This window comes from Glycine max, chromosome 2 (assembly GCF_000004515.6).
Source record: "Glycine max cultivar Williams 82 chromosome 2, Glycine_max_v4.0, whole genome shotgun sequence".
Lineage (NCBI taxonomy): Eukaryota > Viridiplantae > Streptophyta > Magnoliopsida > Fabales > Fabaceae > Glycine > Glycine max.
In genome coordinates this window covers 44,568,503-44,579,503 of record NC_016089.4, presented here as the reverse complement: position 1 = coordinate 44,579,503, position 11,001 = coordinate 44,568,503, and the positions used below count along the sequence as shown (strand labels likewise).

The 11,001-nt window shown below is 33.2% G+C and overlaps 1 protein-coding gene across 1 annotated transcript; it reads right to left on the bottom strand.

Moving 5' to 3' along the window:
- On the bottom strand, positions 1-3,018 carry LOC100788934 (uncharacterized protein At1g65710). Its single transcript, XM_003518307.5, has 2 exons — positions 1,633-3,018; positions 1-1,282 (listed from the first exon to the last, which is right to left on the bottom strand). The coding sequence occupies exons 1-2, from the start codon at positions 2,779-2,781 to the stop codon at positions 395-397; spliced, it is 2,037 nt and encodes a 678-aa protein (XP_003518355.1). The 5' UTR covers positions 2,782-3,018; the 3' UTR covers positions 1-394.
- Positions 3,019-11,001: the final 7,983 nt, after the last annotated feature.

Below are 11,001 nucleotides of genomic sequence, written 5' to 3'. Positions count from 1 at the left end.
CTTGTGGAGAAACCTTTACGTGTTAAATATTATGTGTTTAATCATCATTGGTTCAACGAAGTTCAAAAATCTTCTAATAAACATTGGTTTAAGTTGATACACAAATGGAGTTGAGTTTGCAATCTTCCTGTCTAATTGCCTATTCGAAAAGACGAAGAGAGTAAACATAATGCTACCACCACACACCACAACTTTAGGAAGAATGACAAATTGTTCATAAACAGCACAAGTAACATGACAAAGATGAGAGAGATCAACTTGAATTGGCCTTGCTGAAACAAGAAACAGTTGCAAGTACGCAACTCCAAACAGAAGAAATGTCAACACCTCATTGAACATCTAACATACATCACAAAAGGTGAAAATTCATGGTATCATGATATCATCATCATCATCACACACACACCCCTTTATTGGAACCAAGCCTGCCACGTCCAATGCCACCGCTATGTTCATGATCACACTCTCTCCTTTTGCTGTTCAAACCCTTCTTCTTCTTCTTGGCTTCAGATGACAAACTACATCCCAATCCTAAGGGTGTTTTCTGAGCCTCCTCCTCTCTGGAGCTCAATCTTGAAGAAGTCCAGCAATCGGTGGAGTCAGCAGAATTTGGTTCCCATGATGAAGAACAAGAAATGTTGTTCCCCCAGTGATGTTGGCCACTGCTACTACTCACAGTGAAGCTGTTGCTTCCTGAAGACTCTTGGTCCTCCATGTCTTCTACTACTACACCACCACCTCTTTTCACTGTCACATACTTGTGCAAGCTTGGTTCCATCACATCATCACTAACAGCTACCTCAGATTCCACAAAAGGGTCCTTGTTGGAACCTGCCACTTTCTTTCCATAGTACTCATCATTCCTAATATTGGATTGCTGAGTGGATGGACTTCTCTTGTCCTCAGTGAAATTTGAGCTGGTGGTGGAGTTGAGATCAGCAACAGCTTCAAGGATAGAGCATACCTTGTTGAGACAAGCTGGGAGAGAAACAGAAGAAGGTTGTTGTTGTTGTTGTTGTGTGTTCTTTTGATGGAAATTTTGGATGTCCTCAAGTAGTAGGGAGGCATAGGAGTTTGTAGCATTGGTGTCTAAGTCTCTAGATCTTCTAGAAGATCTGCTTCTTGTTAAGCCTTGGGGTTTAAGGTTGTCAACCCCTGATGACACTGCTGTTGTCTTCACAACAGCACTAATAGGCACTGAAGACTCTTCTTCCTCATGTTGCTCCTTTGTCTTGCAATTCACACTCACACCCTTCTCCAATGCAACTCTGCCATTTGGTTTCTGCAGTGGGAAAGGGAAAAAGATCATCTTTAATAACGTCATTAACTAATGAGATTTTTTTTCCATCTAATCTTAGTTAATGCAATTAGGACAATGATTTTGGCTTTCTTAATTACCCTTTGGCCAATGATATATGCTTTCCTAATTACATTAAATAAATAGGCTAATTTCATCCAATCATTATGCCAATAACGATTTAAACTTTCTTAATTACCCCTATGCCAATAATTTGCGCTTTCCTAGTTATATTACATAACTAGGAAAGCTAATGATTACAACAAATAATGATAACAAATCAATATTCCTCAATAATAACACAATGAACACAATTGTTACTACTAAGTGCATACCTGAATGGCTTCTGCTTCAATCTTGGGCTTGTTTTGTTGCACCTTGCTGTTAGAATAAGGAGATTGTTCAGCTTTTCTTGAAGAGTTATGATCCACCTCACTCTGAGGGTTTCTTCTGTAAGGAGATTGTTCTACTTTCCTTGAAGAGTTATTACGGCTAAGAGAGGGTTGTTGTTGGTGCTGCTGCTGCAGATTCTCATTCAACATTTTATCCCTTCCCACATTTCCATTAACTCTAGCAGGAGATTGAGCACGTGGTGATGCAGCACCCTTTGAACCAGCATCACCAACATTCCTCTTAACAGTAGTGATCTTCTTGGTGCCAGAATCTCCACCACAGCTGTTGCTCTTATCCATAACCAAAGATGAAACAGTGGCTGGAACAGACACCATTTTCCCAGGCCTAGAACTTGTGTTGTTGTTGTTGTTGCTTGCATTTGTAGTATTGGTGGTGTCAGATGATCTTCTACCAGGAGATCTACTCACTTTCCTTTCTCTGCCATTGGATTGGTCTCTTTCCCTACTTGGAGTCCTTCTCCTTCCCTGAGACGACCGCCTCGGGGACTGGCGGTGGCGGCAGCTCTCCCCCGCCACATCATTCTCCTCCCTGCCATTGCCATTGCCCTTGGACTTTCTTTGGTCATCCTCAGCAGAAGTAGTGTCATTATCACAGTGGTCAAAATCAAAACTTCTCTTGGAGCCAGAGTACTTTCTCCCAGAAGAGCTTCTGCTGAGCCTCCCACACTGGATCAGAATTTCATCCACCTCTTCTTTAGTGCAGCTTGAAGTCCTCACTCCCACAATACCAATGCTTGGTGTGGATGGTGCAATGGTCTTGTTAACAACCATTGTTTCTTCATTGGTCATGAAAACCCCATCACCTTGTTTTGGTGCTGGTGACTGAGCAATGAAAGGTTGGGTTTTTGATGTTGTTGTTGTTTTTTCTCTATCATCATGGCTATTCCTTGGTTTGATGATGAATATCTCTTTCTTCACTTCATCTTGTGGTGTCTTGTTCTTGAGGCTCAGTTCTGGCTCAGTGGGTTTGGACAAGGTGACAATGACACTGTTCTCAGAATTCCTATGCTGAGAAACTGACTTGTTGGGTGAGGTTGAGGACCCATTCTTCTTGCTCAAACATGTACCCATAGGACCTAGAGAATGGGTGGTAAATGACAAAGAGAGAAATAGTTGAGGAAATGGAAGCAATAGGAGTTTAAGGAGAGATTTGAATTTCAATTAGATTAGATAAAGAGAGTAGAAAAAAAAAAGGTTGTGGCTTGTGCAAAGGGAACGTTATCCAAGAAGCATTTAAAAAAAGATATTAACTTTAATGGAAGGGGAAGAATTAGAAAGAGAGAGAGACAGAAATTCAAATTTTGACAAAAAAATAGAAGCATATGCAAGGTTGGAGAGTTATGCTATGTGCGTGGTGTTTGTTCTGACCCACCCAGATGACCCCACTGAGTCACTACCTTCAATTTCATAACTTTTTAAAAATTATGTGCAAAACAATTTGGATCTTGACTGCAGATGCCAGATGGGTATCTCCAACGTAACATTTTCCCGTTTGTCCTTCTCTCATCTCAGGATTCAAATTTTGTATAATAACGGCTAAATTCGTTTTGATAAACAAACAGTAAACCTTGAAAGTTGTCAGTGTTTTGGATAAACGGCAAAATTTATTAAATAAAAAAAAGTTAAATACAGTTAATAAAAAAATTTAAGAAATAATTTAAAGATAAAATTGTTCTATGTATACCAAATGGAATAATTCCAATTATTAATAGTTATAGATTATACAGTTAAAAAAAAAAAAGACAGCAACGGCTGTATGATTTTGGATTCTTGTTGGTATTTGGGCCATGAACCAGAATGTTTACACTCACTCACATGGACAGAATTTTACCAGCATGTTCTTGTTTTACATTTTATTGTACAAGTTCAAAATTAACCCATCCAATATGTAACATTTAATAACAATTTAGTTTGAAGGGCTTATAGTGGGTATTTGAATTGGCTTCACAATGAAAAATAATTAATTTATTTTCATGGTAACAGATAAAGCAATAAATAATTACTTTTATTTTTTTATAGTAGCATCATAATTTTATGAAATAAAATTAATTTTTGTGGATTATCTAAACACATTATTAGTTAATTCTTTGAACACCCTACTTTACTCAACCTTGATTAATCCCAACTGCCACTCCAGCATATGTTCTAACTACAAGTGTTCCTGTAAAAAAATAACTCCAATAAAAAGGCCAGGTCTCTAAATCAAACAATACTGCTATTCAAGGCTGGAGCGTGGTAATATAATAAGGTAGTCAAAATAAAATAAAAAATCATATATTTTATCTTATGCCTTTTTTTAATAATCATCAGAATTTATCTTTTAATAATCACCAAAAATAAGCAATACATGAGAAATCTTTGATAAAAATTCTTGAACTTAAAAACTCTTGTTGATCAAATTTATTATTATTCTTTTTCAACAGTTTTTCACACTAAAGGTTAAATTTAAGAAGAAAAAAACACTCTTAAACTTCACTTTGTCAAAAATATACTATTTTTTAAGGTCATTCGAAAGAAAAGAGAAGTTTTATTTTGTTAGGTGCAAGTGAACCATTATGGTTGAGGTTGGGCCATTGAAGAAACTGTGTGGTGAATGGATAAATTTGAGGTGGGAAATGGCAATTGAAGGTGATGGTGAGGGTAGGGTTTATATAGAGATTGAGGATGAGGATGAGGAAGAGGAAGAGAAAAGGTGTGCAATGTTCTCATGTCAATGAATTTTTCCGCCATTTTGTTTTCGTAGAGTTTGAATTGTCAATCGAGAACGATAATGTTTAACATAAGACAGTGTCAGAGGCACTGAGGGGGTCATGGGAGATTTGATTTCTCTGTTGTTCTTTTTCAAGTTGTTTCTGTGTTGTCCATTCAAAACGATGTCGCATAACAGTTGTATTAATATTTAGGGTTGTGATTCAATTTTAAAAATCATGAAAATGGTATCGTTTCGAATGAACAACACAGAGACAGTTTGGAAAGGGACAATAGAGAAGTCAAACTCGACCAAGGGAGACGTTGAATCTTCATTCCTCCAATTAATTAAATCGCCTTTACCTTTTAGATTAAATTTTACTTTATGTGGTCATGTTATGTGTGTGTGTGTGTTTTTTATGGTTATGTTATGTAGATGACTCGTGTGGATAAATTAAGCCTATATACCTAAGGGTACGTTTGGAGTTAAGAAAGAAAGTGAAGAGAAAAAAAAAAGGAGACAAAATGAGATTATTTTAGAGATGGAATTTGAATAAGGAGAAAATGGCAAGTCGTATTTTGGGTCAAAGTGGAAAAATATATAGATAAGGATTAAAATGCTTGGGGAACCAATTATTATGAAAGTGATGAAACAAAAAAGATAAGAATAAATCTCACCGTTTAAGATATATTAATAATAATATGTTCTGACTGCCTAAGATGAGGAGTAATATTTATTTGCTTGGTATATGTCCAAAGTCAAAGATAGACCTTCAAAATTCAATTTCATAAAAGATCAACCTTGATATGAAAAAAATTAACAATGGATTCTGTTATAGAGTTTCCTTATGTGGATACATTTTTAATTACTTGAGACATTATTTATAGGCTAACTAAATCTACTTATTTTTTGCCTATCATTAATTGATAGTGACTAGAAAAGTTTATCCCATTCTACACATAAATGAATTTGTTAGATAACATAATTAAATATCATAGACTTACTTTTGATTTAGATTTTTCAAGCTAAGAGTTTACATCAAATACTAGGAACTAAAATTTAGATAGTCTATGAGAACAATTTATTAATGGAGAATTTGTTAAGAATGTGTATTTTGGAATATTCTAATAACAGCTAGGATCAATCTCTATCCCAAATTAAGTTTACTAAAAATATATATTAGATATTAGCTAGCTAATGAAGGAATAATTTGCAAAAATATTAGAAATATACTTGAAGTAGAAAGAAAAGGTTGTGACCTTTAGAATTCTAAGATGATCATTTATTCTCCAAATTAAGCTACGTTAACCATTATGGTTGGCAAAGTAATATAATCAAAGAGAGTCATCTTTCGTTTCATAGATTCTTTTCAAACTAATGAGTCTTGTTTTATATAAAATTGCCATACCTCTTTTTTTTTCTTTCTTTAACCTTCATAGTTTCTTCTACGATTTTTTTGGTATATAGTTTCTTCCATGATTTAAAATTGATCAATATTGAGTTTGATTCTTCTCATATGATTAAGCTTGGTATAGTACTGTTAAAGCATAACTTGACTTATGAAACATCTTATATAGAAACCTTAAGTTGTGGCCAGCATTAACCTTCGAAGTATTGTCTGTAGCATCATTCTTTATCTCAATTGTACAAAATGAAAACACATTAATGACAACAAGGTTCCATCCCACTTAGAACGAAGCTTAAGGCAAGAGTTGAACAAAAACATTTTTTGGCCAACTTTTAACTCCTTCTGCAAAATCAAGCTATTGGTGGAAGCATGATGCGTTGTATTTTAAGTCATTATTAAGTGTTATTTTAGTTTGGGTTATCTGCATTATTTGACGTTTAGGACTTAGATTTTGCATGTTTATACTGATTTTCATCTTTTATCGAACCTGATACATGTTTAGTGTTTTTGTCTTACAAGAGAGATTTTTTTTTTCATGATTTGAGGTGCTCAAGTAGTTATTTGAATGCATTACGAAACCTTGGGGATGAAAGTTAGGAGTATTGGAGGCCTTGTAGAAGAAAGTGCTTCACTTTCTCCTTTTAAATATTGGAGTTCTCGTAGACCCTCTAATTGAAGCTCCTCAACTTTAATTTCTCTTTTAACCCTACTTGGTCAAAGACTAAGTTAAAACTTTTCACCGTCCAATATCATGATGTTTTATCCCATAACCATTAGAAGGTAGCATGCTTGTAACCGTAAAGGATAACACAAAAAGTGAGGTTATATTATGTTTCAAACTTCCTCACAAATCTTTTAACGAGAACAGGACTTGTCTAATCTGTTAGACGAAGCTCAAATTAATAGGTTTTAAAAAGCTCTTCCAGTAAAAAAAAAACTTCTAACCTTTAACAAATTGTTTAAAACCCAAGGTTAATTAGTCAAATAAGCAAATAAAGAAAGCTAAAAACAAGGTAAGTTATATAAGCGAATAAAGAAAGCTTCAAACAGGGTAAGTTATATAAGCAAATAAAGAAAGCTACCAACAGAAGACAAAGAAAGATTTTTCTACCGGTCCCAACGACTTTTTGAATAGATGCTAATGGAAGGCTCATCTTAACTTAGAGAAACTCATAACTCATCTTATTTTATTTTTCTTATGTCAAGTGAACAATGACGAGTTTTGTTAATTTTTCTTATAAGTAGGACTTTGATAGAATATTCTCTCCATAGCGTCACCATCATGGATGACACAGGTAGCACTCGACCACGTATATGTGATGGCGTAATTGATGACAAGCCTCCTATACTCTCACTTCCCTCTGATTTGTTGGAAGAAATTATTGCAAAAGCTGCATCTAAATCCTCTATTGACCTAGTTAACATCAAACTTTCTTGCAAAGATTTTCTGCATGCATCCGAAGCAAACAACGTTTGGAAAAACGTGTCATTGGAGGACTTTCCATCAGGTTGGTACCCTCATCAAACGGCTATTGATTTTTTGCAACATTGCAGGGAAAAGGGCAACATTGACATTCTATATAGAGATGGAGTGAAAGAATTTTGCAATTATTTAGTTGCGAATGTTAGTGGCCATGAGAAGCTGAAGTATGCTGCTGAATGTGATCTCAAGCAAGCAAAATACCTATACGAGATTATATTGTTGTGCTCAGATGATAATGAAACGAGACAAGAAGGAATGCAGCATTTGCGTGATTTAGTAACGAACAAGTGTTTTTTGGAGACTAAGCGTAGTGTGTTTAATTTTCTCGGAAATTTTTAGAATCCCACTGGATGGCTTGTGCGAAACATCATTCGCATGTGTTTGAATTCTACTACTACGTGCGTAAGATATGCGCCATGTGGCTCGTGTCATGTATCGTATATTTGTTGGGATATGAAAGAAGAAATATATGATATGAGTGGGTGCGAGAATTGCAAATGGGATCTTGAGTTAGATCATTTTTTCTTTTCTCATGGTCGTAGGTCGTAGATTCAATATATGCTTGCGATTATTATTGTAGTAATTTATTTCACTTTGTTTATTTCTTTTTGTTGCCGTCAAGAGAAAGAAATGTTTTTTTTTTTACAATTGTATGATGATTTTTAGATTTTAATACGAGGCTTTCGAATGTTTGGGTTGAATGATAAATTAAATTAATCTATTCTTCTTGGAATCAAAATTTATTTATTTTTATTTTGTGAATAAAATAATATATGAATAAAATATTAACATTTTATTCCAATTTATAAACAAAAAAAGTGGTTAAGAAAACTTTATACTCAAGAGTGTTGCATGTGAGTGTGACCGATCATCATGCACAGCATAATCAGTGCCATTAATTAAGATTCATTTGAATTGGCTGTAGACCATAGTAGAGGAGAAATCAGTACTTTCACTCACTCATATAGGACACAGTCGACTTCGATAACAAATAATTAACTAGCACAAATTTAAGATTCATTTGGTTTTAAATAAAAAAATAGCTTTAATTTATTTTTTATTTTCACTTTAAACACAATAAATGCGAGCTTATTTTTCATTTCACCAATTTTTATAAGAAATAATAATAATAATAATAATAAATAAAAATATCAATATTTTAAAACAAGAAAAAATTGAAAACGATAGATATGACATTTTGTAATTAACAGTGAATAAAAATGTAAACCTTTTCTCAAACTAAATAATCTCTTAATTCGCCATGTCCTCTTGGGCATCTTCGTGAAGCTATCAAAGTGGTGATGGAGGTAGAAATTTGAGATTTTAGTAACTAGTATAAGTTATCTGAACATGAAAAAAGACTATAAGATGAAGATTGTGAATTCTGTTTAAAAAAAGTGTGAATTCTGAAAGAAAAAAAAAAAACAATGGCAAGTTGTATTTTGTTTGTAAAAGGTGGAGCAACCATGGAATCTGTTTCTATGTTTGTATGGGTGATAAAAATTGGAAGATGAAGAGAAGAGCTTCTTAGTTTGTTGTTGGTTAATGGCGTATGTATTTGCACTATTACTATATTGATGTTTCATAAGTAAATTTGGTGAATAAAAAGTATATTGTTGTCTGGTTACAGACTACAATATAATAAAAAAAATGATAAATAGAGTCAATTAAGTACTCCAATTGATCCTTTTACTTATAATAACTAGAGTCAATGCAATTGATCCTTTTACTTATGATAACTAGAGTCAATGCAATTGATCCTTTTATCAATGTGCTTGCCTGTTGGATGTTATGATAACTAGAGTCATCAATATATAATTAAGTGCTCCAATTGATCCTTTTGAAAATCTTGCTGATGGAATGACTTGGGACACCCCCTATTTTTATCAGCCTCAACAAAATTAGGAGCCAGTCTGATTAGAGGCCTATCATTACATCCAAAAGATGCTTGCACATATCTTTAGTTATTCTAACATTCTTGTAGCACCCAGGTCTCTATTTTTATTAACTTTCTATTCTGAATTCCTTAATTTTACTTTGAAACAGTAAGAATATAAACTAAATTGCACCATTAATTAACGTATAAATTACATATTCATATCAAGTAGAATGTCATTGACTGAGAGAAGGGATACCTATATCAAACGGCATTGATGGGTTCTAGTTATATACATAATTGCTGCCTATATAGGCTATATTCACAAATTAACCTTATCATCTACTTATTATTCTTTTTCTTAATTTTTTTCTCTTTCTTTCTTTTCAGTTTTTTTTTATATTTTTTCTTTCTTTTTTATGTTTTTCCTTTCTTTCTTTTAACGTTTCTTTCTTTTCTTTCCTTTTTTTTGCATTTCTTTCTTTCCTTTTTTTCTTTTAACGTTTCTTTCTTTCTTAAATTTAAATAACTTTATAATTTTGATCCGTGAAATGATAAAATAATTTAATTATTTTACTACATTGCAAATAATTTTTTTTTATTAATTTTATAAAATTTAAAATTGATCAAACATGTTTTGAATAATTAAATTAAATTAAATACAAATTATAAAAATCAAATTAATATGACTTAAAATAAAGTATTAGTTTAATCTCTAATAGACAACTTATATTTCATGTAACAAAAAATAGCAATATATACGTTATTTTGAACATTTAAGTTTTAGCTATAATAATTAGATTCGTTTGTGTAATATTTTTAATATTTTCTATTGTTAAAATTGGTAAAGTAAAGTAAATATTTTTAAAAAATTGGTATTCTCCTATTTTTCATGGCAGAGAACCCACGATAGAACGTGCCTCTTTGCAAGTTCACATAACCTAAAATTTAATCATGATCCCTTGGCAAGTTCAGAAAGAACTGGATGGTGGATATACGTAGATTATACACATTCTCAGCACGTCAAACATAATCGTTCCATTGAGATCCATACCCATACGGCCGTACCCAAACATAATCGTTGTAAGTGAAAAAGGAATGGCGGCATTTCATCAAACATGGGCGCTGCAAAATAAAATGCTAGGAAAATTAGCATCATGAATAACAAACAAAGCACTCAAAGCGTTAGAGCGACATATAAAACAAACATTGAATCCACTTCGCAATCAGCACATGAACTCCAAAGGTCCAATTATTTTTAATTTTACATTTTCAGTGAATCAACTAGAAGAATTTTTTAATGAAACAATTCCAATGGCTTGCATTAGTAGCTTCTTATGTGCCAAAACTTGGGTTACAAGATTCAAGTATCTCAGTTAGCTTCACTGCATAGAGTAAATTCAATAACTGAGGATATCCAAGCATTCCAGTCATTGATGCAGAGTAAATCCAATAACTATGAGAGAGAATATCCAAGCATTCAAGTCACTGAAACAGGTTTTCGAAATATCAAAATGGAGAAAACAATTGCCACAGCTTCTATTGCATATCCTAGCACCTGGAGAAGTCAATTATGGCTTCCAAGTTAATGATGTACAATAGCATAATAATAATTAATAATAAAAAAAATGCATGGTTAAATGTTACTCACAGTCTCCAAATAATATTATTACTCAAATAGATGATGACAAGCTGCCAAAGAACTTTGACTCTTGAGAGTGAATTGTAGATTGATATGAGGTAATTCATTCAATTTCTGCTTCTATGACAAGCTGCCAGAGGACTTTGATTCAAGCAGGGAATTGTATGTTGATATGATATCTTATGTACTTCAC